This window comes from Lepidochelys kempii, chromosome 9 (assembly GCF_965140285.1).
Source record: "Lepidochelys kempii isolate rLepKem1 chromosome 9, rLepKem1.hap1, whole genome shotgun sequence".
Classification (NCBI taxonomy): Eukaryota; Metazoa; Chordata; order Testudines; family Cheloniidae; genus Lepidochelys; species Lepidochelys kempii.
In genome coordinates, this window is record NC_136388.1 from 44019855 (window position 1) to 44044858 (window position 25004).

The 25004-nt window shown below is 43.7% G+C and overlaps 1 protein-coding gene across 4 annotated transcripts in view; it reads left to right on the forward strand.

The window, feature by feature from the left end:
- The window catches only part of LOC140917371 (glypican-5), a 617795-nt gene that overhangs the window by 507500 nt on the left and 85291 nt on the right, over positions 1–25004 (forward strand). For 3 of the 4 annotated variants that reach the window (XM_073360046.1, XM_073360047.1, XM_073360048.1), the window contains one exon: positions 24274–24677. The exons of the other annotated variant lie outside the window; for it this stretch is intronic. In XM_073360046.1, coding sequence (XP_073216147.1) covers positions 24274–24677 — 404 coding nt within the window. The remainder of the gene's footprint in view (positions 1–24273; positions 24678–25004) is intronic. 4 annotated transcript variants of the gene reach the window in all.

Sequence of the window (25004 nt, forward strand, 5' to 3'; positions counted from 1 at the left end):
TCTGAGGTTTCCAAAGTGTGATCTGTGGTCCACAGAACACTTAGTGGCCATGGAGAACTGGCTAGCCATGTGGTGCTGGCTCCAAGTTTCCAGCTGCTGAATTACATTTTGAGAAGCTAAAAATGCATTAGATAATTTAATATTCTTTGGCATGTTGAAGTTATCAGAGGGATGTCATATGACTGTTAGTGGGAAGGGAAGGGATTCATGCAATTGTGAATCAGTGGGGTGAAGGTCTCCAAGATAACTTCTCTATTGAAGCTGTGGTCCATCTTATTATGAGAACCAATGTGTGTGTTATACTTACATTAGTAAATTACTCTTCAACTGCAGCAATCCAGTACCCTGCCTACAGTGTGGATTGGAGAGAGCTCTGGTGTACCCAGTGGTGCTCTAATTTAGTGTTCAACCTATATTCAGCACTGCCAATATATCACTGTTTAAAGAATAGGTCCTTGGTGATTTTTAAAGTTGTAACTTTTATTGATTTTAATGGGAGGCAGAATTGTGCCCTTTGAAATTAGAGTACCAATAAAACAAGGGACTTTTAAGTGGGAGTTGAAATCAAGGTCCATGGTACCAGAAGCCACAGTCTTAAAAGACACAACAGTTAGATAGATGCAGCCTCAGAATCCTCTTGGGATTCAGATGGGAAAGGAAGAACAATTAGGGACAGAGGATGTGATTTTCAAAAGCACCTGAGTGAGGTAGGAGTGAATGCAAGTCCCATTGCCTTAAATTGGTGAGTGAAAGGAGACAGTATAAATGCATCATGTGATGCAATCTTTGGGGAGATTCGTAACCAAACAAACATACATAGAAAAATGGTTAATTTCACATTGCTAAGATATTTTGAATGGTGGCAAAGGTCGCTCTGGAAATGGGCTGTTCTTGCATAGTCTTCCGTATGATGTTCCTTATATGGCCCTTTGTACTGAACAAGTTTGATTATTACCTGAGGAAACATTTGGTCTTGTTAGCTTAGGTCTGTTAGTTGAAATTATACATTATGATGCAGCTCAGTCCCAGTCCTGGTCTAAGGCATTAAATTACATCTCATCTTTTAACCCATGAAGTGCTTTTTAGATGCACAATAGACATGACAGGAAAAAAGAAAAGGAGTACTTGTGGCACCTTAGAGACTAACCAATTTATTTGAGCATGAGCTTTCGTGAGCTACAGCTCACTTCATCGGATGCATGCCGTGGAAACTGCAGCAGACTTTATTTATACACAGAGAATATGAAACAATACCTCCTCCCACCCCACTGTCCTGCTGGTAATAGCTTATCTAAAGTGATCATCAGGTGGGCCATTTCCAGCACAAATCCAGGTTTTCTCACCCTCCACCCCCCCACACAAATTCACTCTCCTGCTGGTGATAGCCCATCCAAAGTGACAACTCTTTACACAATGTGCATGATAATAAAGTTGGATAAATAATAAATAAACTTTATTATCATGCACATTATGTAAAGAGTTGTCACTTTGGATGGGCTATCACCAGCAGGAGAGTGAATTTGTGTGGGGGGGTGGAGGGTGAGAAAACCTGGATTTGTGCTGGAAATGGCCCACCTGATGATCACTTTAGATAAGCTATTACCAGCAGGACAGTGGGGTGGGAGGAGGTATTGTTTCATATTCTCTGTGTATAAATAAAGTCTGCTGCAGTTTCCACGGCATGCATCCGATGAAGTGAGCTGTAGCTCACGAAAGCTCATGCTCAAATAAATTGGTTAGTCTCTAAGGTGCCACAAGTACTCCTTTTCTTTTTGCGAATACAGACTAACACGGCTGTTACTCTGAAACATGACAGGAAAAAGGCACTCATAACCAGGTGGGCTTAAAATATACAGCGAAGGAGAGACTGGAACATGCAATACACACAGATGCCTTATTGTGAATCTTACATCAGTGGAGAATATTGTTGCTGTGCAGCCTGGTCAGCTTGCCAAAGGGTGGGATTTTTGTAAGGGTATGAACAGGGCCAGATTAAGGGCACATGCCTCAGGCCCCAGCTCCTAGGGCAGGGGTGGGCAAACTTTTTGGCCCAAGGGCCACATCGGGGTTGTGAAACTGTATGGAGGCTGTGCCTCCCCAAACAGCCTGGGCCCCGCCCCCTCGCACTTCCTGCCCGCTGATTGCCCCCCTCAGAACTCCTGACCCATCCAACCCCCCCGCTCCTTGTCCCTGGACCACCCCCTCCTGGGACCCCCCGCCCCAACCGCCCCGAGGTTTCCACCCCCTATCCAAACCCCCCCACTCCTTGCCCCCTGACTGCCCCGACCCCTATCCACCCTCCCCCTGCTCCCCGACGGGCCCCCAGGACTCCCACACCTATCCAACCCCCCCCCCCCGTTCCCCGTCCTCTGACTGTCCCCCACCCAGAACCTCTACCTCATCCAACCGCTCCCTGTCCCCTGACTGCCCCCCAGGACCCCATGCCCCTTATCCAACCCCCCACTCCTCACCCCCTTGCCCTGCCACTCAGAGCGGCATGAGCTTGCAGCCGCACGGCCCGGCGGGAGTCAGCCATGCCACCCAGAGCACTGACGTCACGTCGCACTGAGGCTGTGCGAGAGGGAGAACAGCAGGGGAGTGGCCGGGGACTAGCCTCCACGGCTGGGAGCTCAGGGGCCAGGCAGGATGGTCCCACGGGTGGGATGTGGCCCGCAGGCCATGGTTTGCCCACCTCTGTCTTAGGGTGACCAGACATCTCAATATTAGGGGCTTTGTCATACATATTAAACTAAATCCACCCCTCCCCACCCCCAAAAAAAGTCCTGATTTTTCACACTTGCCATCTGGTCACCCTACCTGCTCCTGGAGTGAAGTGATGACCTCAAAATCTCAGCTTTCGTGGTTGTTTCTAGCTCTCCTGTTTGTGAAATTGACCTTGGAAACATGAATCAAGTGATGCAGTCATATCCACCTGAGTCTGCAGACAGCTTGAAACAGTAACTGAGAGGTTTGAAAGGTCCCATTCATCTCAGTGTGTTGTTAACTCTGAGACCCCCTATTCTGGTACGGTCTGCACCAAGACCATCCCAGCAGAACACTCTGTAGGTGAATTTCTGGCACGTTGCAGTCAATAGCAAAACTCCCCTTGATTTAAATGGGCTGTGATTTCATCCTGGGGTGGGTTTGTGCAAGGGACCTCTGCTTCCGCGGCTCCATTGTGGCTCTGCTGAGGTGGTGCTGTAATGCCCCTTCCCCCACATACAGAGGCCTATGCTCAGTTGGGTGGGGGCTAAGTATTCTCTCCTGTGGGTAGACTCTGAAAACAGGGAAGGTCTAGGGAGGGGGGTAGACCTGTGTGTGCCCGAAAGGGAATGATACTGGCTCACAGAAGCAGCCGAGCAGGCAACTCTTCTGTGGATGGCCTCTGCCACTTCCACTTCAAGGATGCGGTGTGGAGGGGGAGAGACGCCTTGGGGTGCCCATGTGTAGCGCTCCGTACTTAAAGCAGTATGATCTCCCTAGTATGGATGCAGTTATACCAGGATAAAGGTGCTTCTGTTAGGATCACTATTCCAGCACAGGATGGGGAATAAGATAGACCAGTCTAAGGCACTTTTATACCATATAACTGCATCCACACTGGAGCTGCAAAAGTGTAGATATTTTGGTATAAACAAAATCATCCACAACTAACATAGTTATACCAGTACAAAAACCCTATCAAGACCAGACCTGAGAAACTCCCAAAGCCAATAGACAGAATCTTCCCTTTCCGATGCAATATGTGCACTGGGAGAAGGGGGGAGAATCTCCATTCTGTCACAATTACTGCATTTTACAATAATTTAAAAGCTCAGATTACTTACATGTGGAGCTAAAATCGCTCTAAGTGCATTTTTATTGCCTGACTCTGCAGCTGCCATTTACAGGTTAACAGCCCTAATGGTTTTACATAATAAGAGAAGGCGTATACGCACCACACACTGTTAGAAAAATGATATATGCCCTGTTATTTGGACACAAATAAAGCACTAAAAGCCCTGTTCTGTTTTGTACCTGATGTTTTATTTTGAAGTAGTTTCGTTGTTTTTTTAAGAAACAGCCTGTTGGACTAGTCAGCATTAAAAGGCTGTCAATGTGTAAAAAGGCTGTCATTGAAATTTTATAATGAAGAAAATCAAGCTCATTCCAAGTGGTTATATTTACAGTGGATTGGCAGGTGGGTATGGTGGACTATAATGTCCAGTGTCATAATTTTTACACAGTATTACTCTTCTCCCTTTTCTTCCTCCCAGAAAAATACCAAGCTGTTTTAGGATTTAAGTATGTATTGAAGCCTTGCAGTAAAATGTACACCTAACGAGGTGAACAGAAAGTGCTCTTTAGGGGATGTTCTAAAAGAGCATAGGTGGCAGAGTGACAGGAACAGCTTTTCAGATCATTGAGCAAATAGAGAGCAAAGTCATACCGGTGAAATCCATCCTCGTGAAGAAACAATGTCCTCTGTGAATAAGCTTTTCCACAGCCCTTTTTACTCAGAGTTCTCAAAGTGCTTTATAAAGAGGCTCACCCATCTTTCCTTAGAACTTTCCATCTGTATTTTTCAATTGCAAGCATTGCTTCATACCTAGCGTTGATCAGAAAAATCAGTGGGGAAAAGGGGTTTCCATTGAAAGTTCTGATGAAGAATCAAAAATTGGAATATTTCTGCCAAACCCCAAGATATTTCAGTCCCAAACTTTGTTTATACCTGAACATTTTGATGTGGAAGTGTTTCTGTAATGCCTCGTGGCTGTTGTAGCTTGATGGCCCACAGCATTCCAACATTGCCCTTCTATTGACTTGAGAAGATTTAAATGAGTTAGAGGGTCATCTGGCATCTCTACCCATTCAGTCCTTGTTGAGATTATCTGGTAGTGTGTCAGTGGCAGAGAGTGGAATCATTTCTGTCCAATAGTGACTTTTGATTTCCAAACCATTTAGGAAAATGCAGTTACATGTCATAAGGGCACGCACAAACTCTAGCCCCCCTAGTAGGTGCTGGAATCCTTGTAGTTTGATATTATATTATTGTGGCACCGAGGGGCCTCAATCAGACATAGGTGCCATTGCATTAGGTGCTCATTAATACGTACGAAGATACAGATTCCAATTCTCCATTACATCTGAATTGCACTTAGAGTGGTGACCTCAGGCAACTAACAGCTCCCTCCTCTGCAGTCACCCAGCCCCATGGGACCTATTTTAACTTACGCTGAGAGCAACTGGGTGTATTAGAGCTCAGTTTCACTATGCCCTCACCCCCTGCAAAGCAACTCCTTCCCCCCTCCTCCCGAAACTGCAGGAAATCTATGAAAGCTTCAGATTGTGCTTTGCACGCACATGCACTTGAGTCCATGTCCTCCCTTTTACTTTTAATTCTTTATTGGATACAGCTTTGTCAAATGTTGCTGCTTAGCAAGTATGCCAAGACCGAAACATATTTGCTCTCAACTGTAGGTTCTTTCTCAGTTTATAATAGATCAAATTTGAGAAAATTCAAGGCCAAATATTCTACTCACTTACATCCTTTGCAACCCTAACGGAGTCAGTGAGTTTAATCTGTTCCTGTTGATTTTGGTGGGAGCCAATGAGATTGCACTAGGTGTAAGTCAGAAAATAATTTGACTCCTGGTGTTTAATATTTAATACCTATGAGCTTTTCCTAGTATACTCAGAGAGAGAGAGAGAGAGAGAGCACCATGTGCTCAAGCTAAAACTAGCATTATGTGTGCAATCACTTTTGACCAAAGAGAGGAAGAGGCTTCCAAAATCTTTGATTTTTTCCAGACCAGCTTCATACTATTCACAACACTGAAGAACAAAAAAATAGATACATTTAGTGAAAGTCTCAGCTCCCCAAAACAAATGGTATTTTACTTTCTGAGGGGAAGAAGCAGTGGCAAATCAGGTATCAAGGTTACCTGTAAGAAACTATATCAGTACAAACAGAAGTGGTTGGAAAGAGTCTTATTTCATCTCTACTCTCTTCACTCTGTGATCCACCCCCAACGTACCACACACACACACCTTAACCCTAGGAACTCTCACAAATATAATTCTCCACAACTCTAGGATGTGCCACCAACATACCTCCAATTTCAGTATGGATATCAGGCATTTATTAGCAAATTCTTTATTGTTTTCAGACAAGAAAGTGATCTGAATCCAATTGTTAATTTCTAAAATTGTAAGCCACTGTGCGAGAATACACATTTGCATTTCACAGACTTGTACAGAGAGGATATGTGAGGGGCTAAATTAAGACATCATATTCATGCCTTAAGTGAACACAGATAAGAATTCACAAGGGGCAAAGCCCACACAGTGTATATTTTATTTATGCACGACCTATGCTGGCTGAGCAGAACAGATTGGAATTCTATTCTCTACCTTGTACTTTTAAATCTTATTGCAGCCATTACTGTGCAATGAAACAGTGTAGCGATCGCAAGCTAGGCCAAATTTATGTCGAGTGTAAGCAGGTGCAATTTAGTTAGCTTCAGTTAAATTTCACCTGTTCATGCCAGGTTTGAACTTAGTTTATTTTCCATTGGGTTTCTTCATTAACCCCTGTTTTTTTCTGAGACCCAATTTTTCAGGCCTTGACCATTTCCCAAAGCCTATTTTTTTCTGGCCCTCCTGCCTTCCACTCACTAGTCAGTATTTTTAAAATCCTTTCTTCCCTCCTTGGCTCTGTCTGTATTATGACAGCAATTAAGTTCAACAACCATTAAAAGCAGAGAGAGATAATTTTGACCTGCGTAGAGTGAGCAGAATGAATGATAACATGGTTGAGCCACAATCATATTTCACAGCCATGTTAAACTCAGTTTTTATAGTGTTGATGGGACCTTCAAGAACTGATTTTCTTGGTTCCCCCTTAAGCAGCCAGTTTTTTAGGTTCTCTTCAGCATTCCCCCATCCCACTCCTGACAGGTGATTTCTGAAGATTCCTCTGTCATGGAATGCCAATTCCACAGCATTTTATTCTCTGCTCCTCTTTGTCTCCCCTGCTACTCACGTAGATAACAACTCAGGTTCTCACCCCTCACCTCCAACAGTCATTTCTGAACCTCACCTTTGTCTTAATCAGGTAACTACTTTCTTTGCATGACACACCTTGCCCCAGTTCACATCTTCACAGATGGTAGAAGGAAACCTCCTATAAAACAGTCCTCTTTTCATCCCTCAGGTTGTGGGCTGTTGCTTGTGTATGGAGCTCTTACTCTGGCAAAACACTGACTTCAGTAGGTGAGCTGTCTAAGTTAAAGGGAAGAACGTGCAGGAATTTAATGTTGGTTTATGAGCATCAGCATTAAACAGCAGGAGGAGCACACACCTAGTTTATATGCATATATTAAACACAAAATGAACTCTCATTCCAATAATCCCAAAGTTTTCATCTATACAAATGTAAACTCTCAGGTTGTTATAACACCCGGGAAAACAGACTATAATGTGGAAAGCGGAACAAACCTTTCTCTCTGTAGCACAGATCGTATTTGCTGTCTGTGATTTAAGACAGCAGGCTTTTTGTTTTCCAGTCTCAGTTAAATGTTAAAAAAACAAATGCTGAATTTCCTTTACCTCGGGATTACCTGCAACTTCAGTTAATTCTGTGTTCTGTTGTAATAAATGTACAGTGTGGAATATCTTAAAAATGTGCACTAAGTTTTGCAAGGTGTTTTAAAAATTCCATAAAGAGCACAGTGATGGAGAGGCAATCCTTACTGTGCCACGTGCTATAAAAATGTAATCACCGGACTGATTACAAAGTAGTATTTGTAATGTACAAAGATGTTCTTTTCAGTCCGCTTTTGAATGGAAAATGCTAGGATTATGTCCTGTGCTTCAGCAGAGCCACAGACATTGTGTCCTCAGCCTATAGCACCTTCTCCCACTTCCATAGGCTCTAATCCAGTCAGGACTGTTGGTTCACAGAGCAGAATAAAAATCATTCACAAATACTCTGTGATCTTAGCACTCATTTTATTTGAGGTATTGTACAGGAAAGCAAATATTCTCACCACTTCACATCCTGTGGCCAAAACAGATGATGCAAATTGAACTGAAAATTTTCTGTTCTATAACTATATGGGTTTATAATGATATAGGAGTCTGCCCAGAAAAGTTCTTTCCAAGAACTTAATTTAGACTCTCAAGAAATTAACATTTGTTTCACTGTGGTCAGTAGCAGTTGTAAAAGAACTCCATGGAAGATTCAGATATTCATTGTTCAGTCAAGTTTCGCACGGCTTCTTTCCCTTGTACCTGTTGCCTTGAGACAACAGGAAAGGATACTCAGGGTACTTGGCCGCAGGATTGAGCAGCAGCAGTGATGAGCTGCCAAAATCTTAACAACGGGTTCCCTGGTCACCCCACGAGGGGGTCGTTGCCCACCCCTGGGACTCCTGCCCCATCGAACCCCCCGCGTTCCTTGATGCCCCCCAGGACCCGTGCCCCATCCACCCCCCTCCCCTGTCCCCTGACTGCCCCCAGAACCGGGCAGGTGGGTCTCGTGGGCCTCCGTAGTGGGTGCCCACCCCACCCCAAAGAGCCAGACGCACCTGCCGGGGGGCAAGGTGGGGAGTCCCGGCGGTGCTTACCTGGGGCAGCTCCCAGGAAGCATCCGGCAGGTCCCTCTGGCTCCTAGGGGCAGGGTAGCGCAGCTAGAGGGAGAGCAGGGAGAGCAGTCGCTCCCCCCACTGATCACATCAAAAGTGGCGCCTTAGGCGCCGACTCCCTGGGTGCTCCGGGGCTGGAGCACCCACGGGGAAAATTTGGTGGGTGCAGAGCACACACCGGCAGCTCCCCACCCCGCGCCCGACCCCAGCTCACCTCCGCTCCGCCTCCGCCTCCTCCCCTGAACACACAGCCCCGCTCTGCTTCTCCGCGCCCCACCCCCCCATGCCAGCTTCCAGTGAATCAGCTGTTCGGTGGGAAGCCGGGGAGGGCTGAAAAGCAGGCCACGGCTTCCCGCTCAGACCGAGGTGAGCTGGGGTGGGGAGCGGTTCCCCTGTGCCCCCCCCCCGCCCCGGGTTACCTGCTGCGGCGCGGGTGGCCCTCCTCACGCCTCCCTGCCCCAGCTCACCTCCGCTCTGCCTCCCTGGGCCTGAGCGGGAAGCCACTGCTTGCTTCTCAGCCTGCCCCGGGTTCCTGCGTGAACAGCTGATTTGCGGGAAGCTGGGCGGGGCAGAGAAGCAGAGCGGAGCGGCGCGTTCAGGGGAGGAGGCGGAGCGGAGGTGTGCTGGGGCCAGGGGTAGGGCAGGGAGCTGCCAGTGGGTGCTCTGCACCCACCAGATTTTCCCCTTGGGTGCTCCAGGGCTGGAGCACCCGTGGAGTCGGCGCCACTTTTGGCCGGTTAAATTTAGAAGCCCTTTTAGAACTGGTTGTCCCTTGCGGAACAACCAGTTATAAAAGGGCTTCTAAATTTAACAACCGGTTCTAGCAAACTGGTGCGAACCGGCTCCAGCTCACCACTGAGCAGCAGGGTAGAAAGGCAGCAACATGCTGCCTGTGGCTCTATGCGGCTGCAGCCCACCTGAAGATCTAGTCCACAGACCCTGATTCTTCTCTCACATGCACTGTGTAAATTAGACTAACTCCATTTAAACCAATGGAATTATACAGGTGTAAAACCACTGTTTAAAAAAACCATGCACACACAGAGACCCACAGTATTTGAATGCAGCAGATTCAACAAGCAAAACAATCCATTCCTTCACAGGGTCTCATTTTTAATGTCTTCAGAATTCGGGTGAGGGGGCAGTTTTTGGTGGCTGACATAAAGGCAGTGCTATGCACATCCTTACAGCTAGTTTTTTTGTATTTTGGAAACTGGAGCATTTGCAGAACTTAAGTGATATTGCACTTGAAAACTATCTCCAAAAAGCTTTCATTTCTGGAAACCCTATTTCACATGGAAAGCTCTGTGTATATTTCAGCAACTATCACTCTCAGAAATCCTGTAGTTCTTTCATATACACATTCAACTGTGGGCTTGTGAATACTGTGAAATAAAGGGTTCTGGGTAAATTTTTTCATCTTTGAAGTGGCTCACTACTGCTGAGCCTTCTGGGGAAATTGAACATATAATTTTCATGCTATTTTAAACCACATGAGGGCTAAGCAAGATAATGATTCATTTATTTTGCAATAAGTTGACTAACTAGCAATTAAAGTTTTATAGCATTTTATCTTTTATGGAGTAACAAAGGCAAATTTAACCCTTTTACATTAGTTTATGTTCAGTGGGTCAGGTATAATGCCTTGGCATAGGCAGGTATAATGCTGTTGAAGGATAGAGTTGTGCCTGAATATGCCAGTGCTGTGTTTAGCCCAATTAGCTCAAAAATTGGATCTACACACATGTTGGAAGGTTGGAATAATTCAGAACAGCTGGCTCCATTACAGTCAATCCAGTCAGACTAATAGGAAATTAAAAGTTGGATAAAATTAAGTGTTAATTTCAAAGTATTTTACCAATATACATTTAAATGATTATGATAGCTGTGTATGACTTGTAGCAGAATCTGAAGAGAAATACTACAGTAAGCATTTGTTCAGGACAGGAGGATATTTGTTGAGTATAAACCTATGCAAAATGCCCTTAAATTATTCCATATAAAAGAGTGGATGCATTTGAAAATGGACTTGGAACCATTTCATTTATCTAAAGTGTATTTCCTTTTCCATTTAGAAACTACCATAGGTCTATAAAATTGTATTTGCTGAACTGCAAAATACCCTGAAGAAAAAGAGCCCATCATACCAATTAAATCATGAAGGAAACTATACTGAAGGAACTTGAAAAGCACTACAATATAGGTCACAAATGGGAGATGCCTTATTTTCTTTTCCAGCATTTTATATTTTGGGCCTGGACCGAGCTGCCATTCCACAAGGTACACGCGGGCTTATTTGTAACACAATGTGGGGGTATTTGAACCAGTACAGGAACTTCACCTGCAATGCGAAGGTGAACACCATGTTTTCTACATTGCATATTTTATGTAGAAATGCTACATATAGTTCCTGCTATGGAACTGGGAGCCTGGAAAAGCTGTGAGCCCTAACCCTACCTGGGGCTCAGCTCCTGGCTCTGAGGCAGGGAGTCTGGAAACCTTGCGAACCCTGACAGGAGAATTCAGGCACACAGGGTCTGCACCTCTGAGGCTGCCACGCCATGCAGATCTCCCCAGGGCTGCTGCTGGGTAAAATTGGCTTTCTTCTGGTCTTCGCCTAGCAGCTGCTCATCTCCAGCAGTAAGTTTCATTTTGGAAACATCATGCCAAAACGAAGTTTGTGTTTTCAGATTTCTCATTTCAACAAGAAAACCTGAAACATTTTAATTTTGGTTTGATCCTAAACTGATCCTAAGCACATTTTTGTTGTTGTTCACCCAGCTCCTGAACAAAACCACACCAATTATTCACTCATTATGGTCCTATTCTGCATGTGCACAATTTACAGAATTTGCACAGAAAAGGGTGAATTCTAGCACCTGGTGACATGGTTCATACCAACATATAGCTCAAGGTGCAAATAGGCTAGCAGATATATTTAAACCTACTTGTTTATCTATACCAAACACTGTAGCATAGAATCTGGTTAGAAATATTACACACCAGTACCAGATGCATGATGTGCTTTTTACTAAGCAACAGGTTGACTATAGGTCTTTAATAAATTAATTTATTTTGTGCCATCATTATTTTCATCTTTATCTCCATTCCATGTGAAGTATAAACTTGGCAGTGCAACATATGCAGCAGTTTAACCTAACCTCTATAACGCAATATAACTGTTTAGGTACTTTTTCAATTCTGTTTAGGCGATAGGCCACCAACAGTTTAATTACCACTTTATGTATCCACTACAACTTCTCACTTGTATTTTCTTTAATATGCATTCAGTTTCCTAGATGGAAGCTATGAGATACAAGCTTAGTACAACTTCTATTGCTCTCACTAGAGAGAAAGTTTCTGGTTCAAGGATTAGCTGGGATGATGCGGGATATATTAGCAGGAGTGTCGTAAGCAAGACACGAAAAGTAATTCTTCCGCTCTACTCCGCGCTGATTAGGCCTCAACTGGAGTACTGTGTCCAGTTCTGGGCGCCACATTTCAGGAAAGATGTGGACAAATTGGAGAAACTCCAGAGAAGAGCAACAAAAATGATTAAAGGTCTAGAAAACATGACCTTCAAGGGAAGATTGAAAAAAAGTGGGTTTGTTTAGTCTGGAAAAGAGAAGATTGAGGGGGGACATGATAATAGTTTTCAAGTACATAAAGGTTATTAAAAGGAGGAGGGAGAAGAATTGTTCTTCTTAACCTCTGAGGATAGGACAAGAAGCAATGGCCTTAAATTGCAGCAAAGGAGGTTTAGATTGGACATTAGGAAAAAACTTCCTAACTCTCAGAGTGGTTAAGCACTGGAACAAATTGCCTAGGGAGGTTGTAGAATCTCCACCATTGGAAGTTTTTGAGAACAGGTTAGTCAAAGACCTGTCAGGGATGGTCAGGATAATACTTAGTCCTGGCATAAGTGCAGGAGACTGGACTAGATGACCTCTCAAGGTCCCTTCCAGTCCTATGATTCTATGAGTATTAATACTTTGTCTTTCAATAACATCTAGCACAGCACTTTATTTATGTAGTCTCCTAACAAAGTCTCTAACCATAGTCTCTTTATAAACAAGTCTATTAGCACATGTATAAAACAGGTCTGAGCTCTTAGACCTATTTTACAGATGTCAAGCTGAAAGACAATGTTAGCTGATTTTACTAAATGTACACAGCAAATCAGCAGATGACCCAGGAATGGGACCTAGATCTACTAATCCCCAGTCTTATTTGTAAACCACTAGGACACAGGTATGTTAAGTCTGGCCATTGGATGGGGAGCGCAAGATGGGTAAACTTGTGCATACTTTGACCATTTCATGGAAGCTGAAACATGAAGTGGTCAAAATACACTAGTAGGAGCTAGGGAACCTGGCTTCTCTTTCTGCTGTGCCACTTCTGTCATGACCTTGGGCAAGTCACTTAACATCTCTCTGCCTCAATTTCCATCACCACCCCCATTCAGTAAAAGAGAATAATACATCCCTGTCTCCCAGATATGTTTTTGAGATGCTCAGCGATTCCAGTGATGAGCACCACAGAAATGCATATGAATAAATAAAGGCCCGTTAAGAAAATACAATGCCAAACCATCAGCTCAAGCAATCTGCTTGGGAGGCCTCAAGAACAAAAAATGGGCAAATCAGACTTTCGTTAAGCAAAACGGGAAATGTATGTTCTCACTGATGTTTGTGCAGTGCATTCTTATTGCTAGTGTAAGGTCTGATTCAAAGCCCATTGAAGACTATCTTTCCACTGGTTTCAGTAGGCTTGGAATCAGGCCCTCTACGCATTTGAATGAGCCACTTGGGAAGTCTTCAGCAGTAACGTATGCTTGAAACTTGTGCTGCTCTTGTATTATTTCTATAAGAGGGAAAACACTTTTAAAAATATTTAAAACAGTAATTTGAAGCATTGTACAGTATGCTACTGCAGTCCCATTGATTTAAAAAAAAGTTTCTGAAGAGTTTCTTCATACTTCACAACCACAGAAATGTTTGAATATGTCTGTTGCCAACTGTGCTTGAGCCATCTATCAAAGCAGAAATAGCCCCATCCCACAGAGGTCTAGACCCCTGAGTGGATATTCCTGTTAGTAAGGGTATGTCTACACTGCAGCTGGGAGATTTGATTCCCAGTGCAAGTAGATAGACTCAGCTCAAGCTAGCACACTAAAAATAGCAGTGTGGTTGTTAGAGCACTGGCAGCAGCTCAGATTAGCTGCCCCAGCTGCAACCCAGGGAAGCTTGGACTTGGGGGTCTAGCCCAAACTGCCACCCATGCCACAATATCCACACTGCAATTTGTAGTGTTGTAGCTCAAGTCTGTCTACCTGCCCTGGGAATCATACCTCCAAGTGGCTGTGTAGACCTACCCTAAAGGACTAGACAGCTAATGTCTTCCACTTTCTCATAGTAGGTTCCAGATCAAGCACAGGTTATGAAAATAGATGTCTTCTGGGAATGTTAGGTATGCACAAAAGACTGGTGAAACTCTAAGGACACTGATGAGGCTAACAGCAATGCAAGCAAAAACTATTAGGATACCAATACTATTTCTGAGGCTAGAAAGCAGACAGCCTTCATTCTTCAGAGGTACCGATAATACTTTGCAGATGTGTGACACTTTTTCATCCATAGTTTCAAAGCATTTTTACAGAGCTGGGGAGGTATTTGTAGCTGCATTTTAGAGACAAGATAACTGAAGCACAGGTAAGTTAAGCAACTTGCCCGAGATAGGCCTGCAAGTCAGTGGCAGAGTCTGGGAGCAAATCCAGGTCTCTTTCCCCATGTTCAACCCCCTACAACTATTGCAGCACAGAAAAAGCACTCTACTTGATTTGTTTAAATCATTCATTTGTTTTAATTATAAACTACACTATTCATCATTTGCACTGATCACCAGCACCCACACCCATTGCAATTCCTATTTATACTTAGTCATTAATTATTCACCTGCAGTGGTTTTATCCTCACACAACTCCTCTGTAGCTTTTAACCAACTCCCTAGGGCTTTTACAACAGTAAGGGTAGGGAATGGTTGTACCATTATTACCGCAGGCCTTTTCTCAGCAGCCATGGATTAGCTGGTAGATTTGCTACTATCTGATCCTGGATGTAGCATTCTTCCAGGACGGTCAGGCAGCCCACTCACTCCTTTCCACAGCAGTAGAGCTCTCACCATGCACCCTGAAAGCACTCCAGATATAAAGTGCCCCAGAGTATATAGAATTCCTTGATGTTCTCCCCCCAGCTTATGGAGGCCAAGGACAGCCTTGTTGAATCAGGGCCTGAGTAGAAACGTTACGCTGTTATAATAAATTAAGAAAGGATTTCAGCAAGTAGGAGAGCAAGACAATGGTTGCAGGAATGTTTCTCAAGATGGTTGGTTGGGCTTCTTCCTTTTGGTAACGGTAGTTGGTTCTGAGTGCATTAGAACACACTATTTATTTTTCTAGGTTAGTTGGTAAGATCCTATGCAAATTGCACATGAGAATATGCATGCATTCTCCATCCAGGAACAGAGTGCTTTTACATTTCTATATTTAGCTTTCTTACAAACGCAGGCAGTTCCTAAAGCCCAGCATCTTTCTCTTTATAAGTCAGTGCTGCTGGTAAAGAGTCCAGAGAAAGCACTTTCATTTACCACAGCATTTCTCTATTGATAATATTTCTAGAGACATTTTTAACAGCAAATGCACAGAAAGCCATAGCTACTTCAGACAGTCCCATTTTTAAAAAGGTTCAGTAATGTGAGTTCAAGAATGAATTTTACAGTATACTACTTTTATTGTCACACCCAAAATGAACAATTGAACTGAGGACTATAATTTAAATCAAAATATTGCAGGCATGATTTAGAAAAAGTTGGATGAAATTTAAATTAGAAATAAATCTAGATAAAAACTCTGAACCTTATGTTCCAATGCTAATTTTCAAAATAATGAACATATTTCATCTTGTTATGCATGTTACACAACATTAATCCCCAAGGCAGAGTACATTGTCAGCACTGCTCTGCTAATTCTGACAAGGCTACCTCTTCTGTCATTTTTATAGATAATGGGCGCTTTTCCAATGCAGATTTCCATGTGAATGTAATCTACCCTCTATGTATACATAATTAAATAGGCCTTTTCTCATATGCATAACTACCTGTGCAGTTGAGAGAGAGACTGGGGCTCTGAGACTAGATCAACAAAATAATAAGACATGGGGGAAAGAAGCTAGAATGTAGTTTGTATATCAGTAATAACTGTGCAGTGGAACACTGGAGACAAAACATACAGCTGCTACCCATGGCTATTTCTTACACAAAAAACAACACAGGAACGCTGATTGAATTATTGTTGAATTAAGGCAAAAATAATCTTGTCATGGTGATTTGTCCCTATTGGTGTGGTTCTCTCTATGGCAGCAGATGGCATTTCCAGTCCTCCTTTGCTTGCCAAGAACATCTGAGTGGCCTGGATCTCTCTGAGAGGGATTTTCCAGTTTCACAAACACCCCGCACATGATTGATGCCTGTAGCCAGCATCACAGCTGCTGTTAGACTGGAGTTTCTTCTTGATTCGAAGTGTCCTGTGGTGACTGGCAAATGCAGATCTCATGTCACTCACCCTAATGACCTGTTCACTGACTAGTCACGTTTATGTTTGGTTAGGTAGACTTGAGCCACAAGAATTAACCTGAAATATTGTTCTGCAGTGAATTATCCATGACAATGTTTTCCCAAGAATGTTTTAAATAACATCCATGCAAACAAATCATGTAACTCATTCATTGGCCCCTCTGTCAAATCATGTTTACTCTCACTTGGTTCCCAAAGAAAACAGTATGAAGTGCAACATTTTGGGTTGTGTTGCATATTCATGTGAGTGAAGTGTGAAGAATGTAATACAGGGGATGTGTATTTGTGATTTGGCAACCAGTTGTAGTGTGCCTGGGAAGGAGGACTCACTTGCCACAGGCACCTGTGGTCAGGCGAGGTTGTAGTAGGCTTTCCTTTTCAAGCTTCCGCTGTTGACAGTTGCTCCAGCCCTGAAGTGGTCTGCCCCTTCAGTGACTCGGCCCTCCAGCCAGGCCACAAATTGTGTCAACCCCTTTTGGGCTATAGAGAGAGTAACCCCCTGCAAGGGGTTCCAGGCTTCACCAGGCCACGGTCCCAGAGTCCAGGCCCCTGGTCTTCCTGGTCCATGTTGCCCATATCTGGCATAGGTTTTCCACCTTCTGCCCCATCTAGGAGGTGGTAGGGGAACACAGGTTCCAGTACAGGGACCTGTGGTAGGCAGCAAGTTTCTGCACCCCCAAAGGTACTGCGGAGCTGTTCCCGTGGATTGTTTCCTATCAGCTTCATTACACAAAAGGGCAAAGCAAAGACATATAAATAAAATAATTAAAGAATAAAGCCCAGACCTTGAAAGTCCAGAATCCTTTTTCTCTCAGCAGATCAGGTAGGTTCTCAATAGTCAGGGGCCCCAAGCACCTAGACCTCCCAGAGCACTCCCTCCAAGGAGCTAAGTGTTGTAGGTACCTTCACCTTCACTGTCTCCTCCTTAGTTGCTCTCCTCTCCCTTTTATAATCCTCCTCTAGCCCATCCAAGCTTTGCAGGTGTGGCAGGGTGGGACTGACTGGGCCCAAAGTATGTCTTTAACCCCTTCCTTTCCAGTGAATGGTACACTCCATCACAGTGCCACAGGGTGACTATAACTTGGTGAGTGTAAAAACTAGTTTCATGTGGAAGTCACAGATCAGTTATTTTTTCTTTCACTTCCCGATATACCTGCCGCATTTCCCAGCAGTGTGTCAGGCAGTGGTCCCAGCTTGGATGAACTTTGAAATTAGGTGGTTTCCTTCACAGATAACTTTTGACCATGGTTATTCACAATGGAGATTTGGCTCATCATTGAAGCCTACATTTGTAAAGGATGAGAAGTCATTTCACTCTGTTTCTAAGTCTCTTCATGCTGACAGAGGAGACATAGATCTTTCCTGAGTTCTGCTTTGGGGAACAAGGGTATTATTTCCTATGGTTCTACATGACCTAGGGCTTGTCTGCATGGGGAAATTGCTACAGCTGTGTTTGATTACTCCTCTTTGGAAATCACTTTTATTCCAGAATAGTGTGTCTACAGTGGGAGTTGTCTGGCATAGCTATAGCTGAATAGATTATTCTGCTATAGCTATGCTGGTCAATTTCCCCATGTACAAGATCCCTCAGGTGGGAGTACGTCACCTCTTCATAAGCATCACTCTGGTTTTTAGGGTAGCAGATCACATGTCTGCATGCAGATAGCATCCACAAGCAATCTGATATATTTGTATGGCTAATGTTAGCATTGTGGCTTTTACATTAACAGATCATTCTGTGTGGATGCGCATATGTCCATTCATCTACTAATTGTCTTGCGTCTTAGGCTACTACTGTGATCAACCTAAGGGGTGGAATATTTTTTCGGCCTCATAAATCAGAAGGGCTGCTGTCCTTGTGCTGTCTGGAAGCTGTCAGAGACAGAGGTTATATAAAGGATTGCCATGCTCTGTTCTGTGATTCTTTGACTTGATTAAAAGAACAATGTTGATTTAGTTAGGATCAGTCTTGTCAGATGCTGTACAGGTTAAATTGTCAATAGTTCTCAGTTGCTGTTTTACAGAGGGTATTGGGCAGGCTCACGGAGAACTCAGCTTGGGGGCTCAATGCTTTGGCTAGAATTTGTGGCTCTCGATCTCTTTGGTTATGAAGGGGAAGGCAGGGGTAGAAGGAAAATGTTTTTTTGGCATTGTCCTGGGTTACATGCTGGAAAAAGAGAAACTGACGATTACCGGATGGATTTTTAAGTACTCCTGATCATGGGGGGCTACACAGGAGGGTCTGATTTCTCATCAGAAAGTGCCATGCCAGTGGGATTGGTATTTACAGAGAGCAGGAGAGGCTTGCTGGGTTTCGAAATGCAAAAATAATGTTTGGTAAAAAGAGCCAAATTGAGGCCAGCTTCTGCCGGGAGGGAACCAGGATGCTCTTCCCCTGTGTATCCCTGCACAGCAGTGACACACAGTTGCAGCCCATATGATCCTTAGAGTGCAGGGATTGCTCCATCTCTGCACCCTTCTCCAAGAGAGTTAGGAGAGAAAGGTTGGAACAGCTTGAAGGGGCTGAGCAGCTGGGGAGCTCAGGCAGAATTCCTCCCTGAGCTGGCTCCACATCACCCGCAAATTCTGGACTGGGCCTTAAAGGCACAACTGTCCCCTCAATCAGTGCAAGGAGGGAAAGGGATGACATGTGTCCTGGGACGCAAAAGGGATCAAGAATCCTGCAAAGTCTGACAAGTTGAGCTGCAAAAAAGCCTGGCGAGTCACCCAAGTGAAACAAACAAAGCAACTGTCCAAGCCAATGGGTGAGTCAGGCCCTAACAGCATCAGCTAATGGTAAATCAGAAGGGGTTGGCTACTATAAGCTGCTAACAAAACACCATGCCTTTCAGTTTAACTTCAGTGGAGGTTTTTAAACTAGACATATTGGCAGTGCTATGTCCTTGTTTCACCTGCTAGTGTCGATGCAGCAGTTAGCCAGTTTTATTATGCAAAGCCCTGGACGGAAGTGTGAGTCCTACCTTCAAAATGAAAGCCTGTTTATTTTAGGGGGGAAATATATACAGTGAGATTAACCCTGAATAAGCTGAGAGAAATCTTAAACTGGTAGGATGAGGCTCCCAAACAATAGACTTTTAAAAAAGGCTAAAATCTATTACTTTAATTTGTCATTTAAAATGTATCGAAATCAAAAGCACATTTGTTTCCCTTGGGCTACGCAGCAGCATTATTAAAAAGGAAAGAAGGCTGGAACACGGCTAGGACAGAAAACTTGGCAACATCACAAAACCCCAGTAATTTCAAATATAAAGTCTCCCCTGTGGGAAAGATAACTAAGGATCCAAAAGAGATCAAACAGGCTTTCATGGACTTTGGTAAAAAGCTGCATGCCTCATCCTCTCCTTATAACCCATAGGTGATTAGGAAGTTCTTGTAAGATATCAGATTGCTGCACTTGGATGATACAGAGAGACATGAAAAACCCAGTCCCAGAAGAACGTGAGCTTGCTCTAAAAGGCTGGTAAAGGCAGATTTGGAGATCATGGGTACAGGTATGAATTCTATTGCCAGGATTAGCAGCCAGACCCTATGTTCCTAAAACTCTTTAATTGTTCCCTGGAAACAAGATCTCTGCTGCAACAATTAATTCAGAAAGCTGCTAGAAGACTCAGAGACCTGTTGGGGTTAGGCTGGTGTCCTTGCTTAATGCTGACTGCAGGTGTGTGGCCACACTGCAGGCTAGCAGGGGAAGCTTCAGAAATTAGTTAACCCTGGCCACGTGGGCTTTGTCAAGGGGCACCTATTAATGGACAACACAAGAAAAATTTGAAATACGCCGTAATTCAACAAGTAACTCTTCACGTCTCCAAGGGCTGCTTTTGTTCTCGATGCAGGAAATGTATTGGCTATGATTGAAGGTAGTCTGCGTACTCCAGATCTGAGGTGAATCAAAATTCATTCATCGGTTGATCAGATAGTAATGTCCCACAGAAGCTGTAGACTTGAGCCACAAGAATTGTAAATGGTTCCTCCTAGGCAACTTTTCAGCTGTGGAAGGAGATGTGGCAGAGCTGCCTGCCGGCACTGCCTCTTTATCCTCTTATGTTTTCCTTAGATATTGCTACATCGGAAAATTCAAGAGTGTAGAGGAACTCCAGGGACCCTGTGTAGGGATAAACCAATCGCTCATGGTATATAACCTGTACTGACCCATCCAGTGTTTGTTAAAGAAATGATTGGGTTTAAAACAAACACTGAGCTATCTGAAGAGTTCAGTGAAGTGCGGAAAGGTGTTGTCTTGAGAGCTGCAATTTAAAGTTTTGAAACACTCCTGCAATATTTGGGGGCTAATATAGATCATAATTTCAAAAAAGTGCACTTCCCGCATGTTGCTCCTTGTTCAGCTGTCCATCCCTGGACAGCAAAGTACTGAAATACATGCTTGATTCTCATTGACTTCAGTGGGAGTTAAGCACATGCTGAATTGGAGCCTTGTTGAGAAATCTCAAAGGGGAATAGAATCATAGAATCTCAGGGTTGGAAGGGACCTCAGAGGTCATCTAGTCCAACCCCCTGTTCAAAGCAGGACCAATCCCCAATTTTTGCCCCGATCCCTAAATGGCCCCCTCAAGGATTGAACTCTCAACCCTGGGTTTAGCAGGCCAATGCTCAAACCACTGAGCTATCCCTCCCCCCAGTATATACCCATATATCCTCTTCGCCACTTGATCTAATTGAAATGGGAGTTTTTGCAAAGATGTGATTGTTACCCAGATTACCATCAAAACGGTTTGAAGATTGAGTATGTTTCCACCCCACTTTTAGGGTCTGGGGTTCCAGGGTGCTGTACACTCTCAACTACCAATTGAACTGGAAGTTAAAGGCACTGGGGGACAGATTTTTGAAGATATTTAGACACCTAAAGATGCAGATAGGCATCTGGTGGTATTCTCAAAAGTACCAGGTGCCTAATTCCCAACAGGAGTTAGGTGCCTACATGATTTTCAAAATCCCACTGGGCACCTAAAAATCTGGCCTTTGGTACTTTGCAAGATCAGGCCCTTATTTGATAATATGAAAAAAAAAGTTTGAACAAGTTTGCTAAAGAGTTCTGGTAGTGTGGAGAGGAGTAGGATTAAATTGTCAGACCAGGAACACTGTTACCTGGGATCCAGCTGGAAATTTCCCATGGAGTTAGATCTTTAGTACTGATGCAGAGCTTTTCCCATGGTTGCTGCATCCTTCCATGCTCCAGGTGTAACCACGAAGTTACGGTTTGAATGACTCGTATTTTTTAGATGAATGAAAAACAAGAAAAAAAGAACAAAATCAAATCTCTGTGAGGTAGCACAGTCTGTGTGTCCCCTGTGGCAGGCTGCATCCAGCAGAAAGCAAAATGGTTGCTTGCCTCTTTCGAGAGCACCCATTGTTTCATGTTCTCTGTGTATATAAAATCTCCGCACTGTATTTTCCACCACATGCATCCGATGAAGTGAGCTATAGCTCAGGAAAGCTTATGCTCAAATAGAATTGTTAGTCTCTAAGGTGCCACAAGTACTCCTTTTCTTTTTGTGGATACAGACTAACACGGCTGCTACTCTGAAACCTAGAAATTTAAAGGCATGATTGATAGAGAGGTGGTAGGGAATATTCAAACAAATCATTTTTCATCCAGAAATGGTGATTTGTCATAAACAAAACTGCTCATGAAACTAATTACCCAACTTGAAAAAATGCAGAGAAAAAATGTTTTGAAATTGTAGAAACATTTCAGTTTGTCGCTTTTGAAAAGAAAAAACTCTTTTCTGGTTTGAAATGACTGTTTTGAAATTTAAGCTAATGAGACTGACAAAAGGTTAAAAAAAAGAAAAAGGCTGAAATTGAAACAAAACATTTCAGAATTACCAAAATGAAATGTTTCAATTGACCTGAATGAAAAAAAAGGGAGGGGTTTCAGTTTGTTTTTGTTCTTATTCCAATTTGAGATGGGGAAAAATACAAACTCTTGAAAATATTTGCAGGAAGGGAAAACTATTTCCCACCCAACCCTAAGTATATAGTATAATGGTCTGAAAGGGATAGATATGTTTTGATTGAGTAGTTAAATAGTTGACAAGGGATATTTAAAAAAGCTTAAACACACTGTGCAAATTGAGAAACATAGAGACTGATCTTGATTTTTTTCAATTTTGTTAATAAAATAAGAACATGCACCCTTCTGTGTTCATTATATTTTTTACACAAAATTGTGATAACGGAACACGGCCCTTTTTATTCTATCTAACCTCAGGAGTATCATACAGTTTATAATCTTACACATGAATATTAGGGAAACATTCATTTTTAAAACCATCGGCAAAGAAAAAGCTTGTTTTCTAATCAAGCTATTAAATGTGCCTCTGAATTTATGGCTGCTAAAACAATTCCATTACATTGCAGATCAGATTATAATTGCAAAAATGAAATTAAATGACCTCTAGGTAAATGATCCATTACCACAGGTATTGAAAAACAATCCTGAGCAAAAATGGGCTTGGCACCAAATAAATTAAATTACAGTGATAGAGGAGAGTTTAATAAGGTGATACTTATGAGGCTCCTCTGTAGCTTGCAATTTAGAGTATTTGCTGGCAACATTTTGAGGGAGATTATTGATATGTAGGAGGTAAAATGTGACTTTCACTGGGCTGCTGTCAGTAGTCCATGTCAAATAGTGTCATTTGCGTTCTGTGATATACTGTATGAAGTCATCTGGTTTATCTGTCTTTATTTATTTTATGATTTCTTTATAATCTGCAATCTTCGTTTTTGCAAACTGTCATCGTTGCTTGTGAGGGAGATAGGGGGGAGTTAACATTGTCCGAGGTTTAATAATAACTTATTTTATCCTTCATCAGCATTCAGATTTTAATATGGAGAAAGGCCCATGCTGGGAAATCAAAACCTGATTCAGACTCTCATTTTGGGTGTCTGTGGAAGTTGGCAGATTGACAACTTTAGAGACTGATCCAAAGTCCACTGAAGGACTGCGTGGAAAGACTACATTCCTTTATTTATCCCCAGAAACACTCCTGTTAAATTACTGGCATAGTCAGCATCCCATGCTGACCCTTTAACTCTAAACTGGAGGATCTGGTGTAAAAGTAAGAGAGTGATCCAGTTATTGGCCTTGGGGCTGGGAAGGGTACCCTGCCAACAGGGGCCAATTATGGTGATGGAAGTTTTGTGGCACGGATACTTGTTCCCTAGAAATTGGGTTTAGACTAGAGTACCAATCCATTTTACATAGGGTTCTGAATACTCATCAGTAAGTAACAGCCTTCAGACACTAACAATCTGGGCCAAAATCAGACTGACAATCTGGAAGAGAAAGATTCCGTGACCCACCACAGGTCCCTGAACTGAGTTCTCTCCAGTTGGTGTATGAGACCACGTGGCCGGGGAAATAAAGAGGCTTATTTTCAACACAGGAGACGTTGGTCATGTGATTTTCTATTGGAAAAAGACCAATATTTTCAAAAGTGACTTATGATTTGTGGTCCCTGACATTTATGTCCAAAGCATCACCTATAGTCATGGATGTTGGTTTGTGTGAATGAGTGAGAACATGATATAGCGGAGACAGTTGTGTTTGCATGAATTAGTCATAACACTGGCCTTAGGAGTCACAAGTGGTTTTCAGATGATGATGAGTTAGAGACATCACAGCAGAGGCAGGTTTGTGTTTGTGAAACATGGCTTCATTGCTTTGGTATACTTTTAGAGGAGAATTTCTCTGGGCTGACATATGGCTTTGCTTGATATGATTGTAATAGGCAGAAGCACACAGCCCTGAACATTAAGGCAAATGTTGCAAGCGCCAAGAGCGCTCTGTAAGGTGATACAGTAATTATCACTGATTTTCATGAGGTATATCGACTCAAGTACTGAAAGTTTCACTAGGTATCTCAAACACACTGGATGTTAAAATATATCAATACAGTTCTCAAATGCCAATATGTAATAGCAGCTGCTGCTGCTGCTGCTATAATTTTGGGAATCTATTATTTCTATTTAGTAAATCAGCCGTGTAGTGAGGCGGTGTGGCGCCCCACCACCCCGCCGAGGGAAGAACCTTCCCAGACACCAAAGTGGGTGGAGCCAGTGGATCCTGCGCCCGCCCCACAGAGGTCAAGGCGCAGGACAGGAAGTAGAAAAGCCCAACCCCGGAGCTCAGGTGAGCGACAGCAGCCGGAGAGGCCAGACGCCCATGGCCTGGCTCCGGCTTGGGAGACCCCGGCAAGCTGTGGCCGACCCAAGGACTGGCCGGACCAGCCAATGCCTGATGCTGACCGATGCCCAGAGGAGCGGCTGAGCCTACCCCTCGCCAGCTACCCAGAGGAGCAGCCAAGACTACCCTTCGCCAGCTACCCAGAGGAGCCCATGGCGCTGGAACCCTCCAAGGACAACACCCTCACCCAGGTACCCTATGAGGGGGAGTCCGGAAGTAGCCCGGGGGCAGCCGACCCCAGTCTGGCTGCAGCAGTGCCAGAGCCAATGTCAGTGTGTTGCGGCCAGGATCCCCACTGACACAGCAGCGGGTCTTCGGCCGCTGCTAGGGCCCCGGGCTGGGACGCAGTGGAGTGGGTGGGCCTGCATCCTCCCTGCCATCCACCTCACGGGTGGCAGTCTCCCCCTCCCCTTGGTTGCTAAAGCTAAGAGCCTGGGCTTATATTGACTATTTGCTCAGCCCCTGCCTGAGGGCCTGAGCTCCTGACTGTTTGTTTGCTGCCTCGCCATGACCCAGGG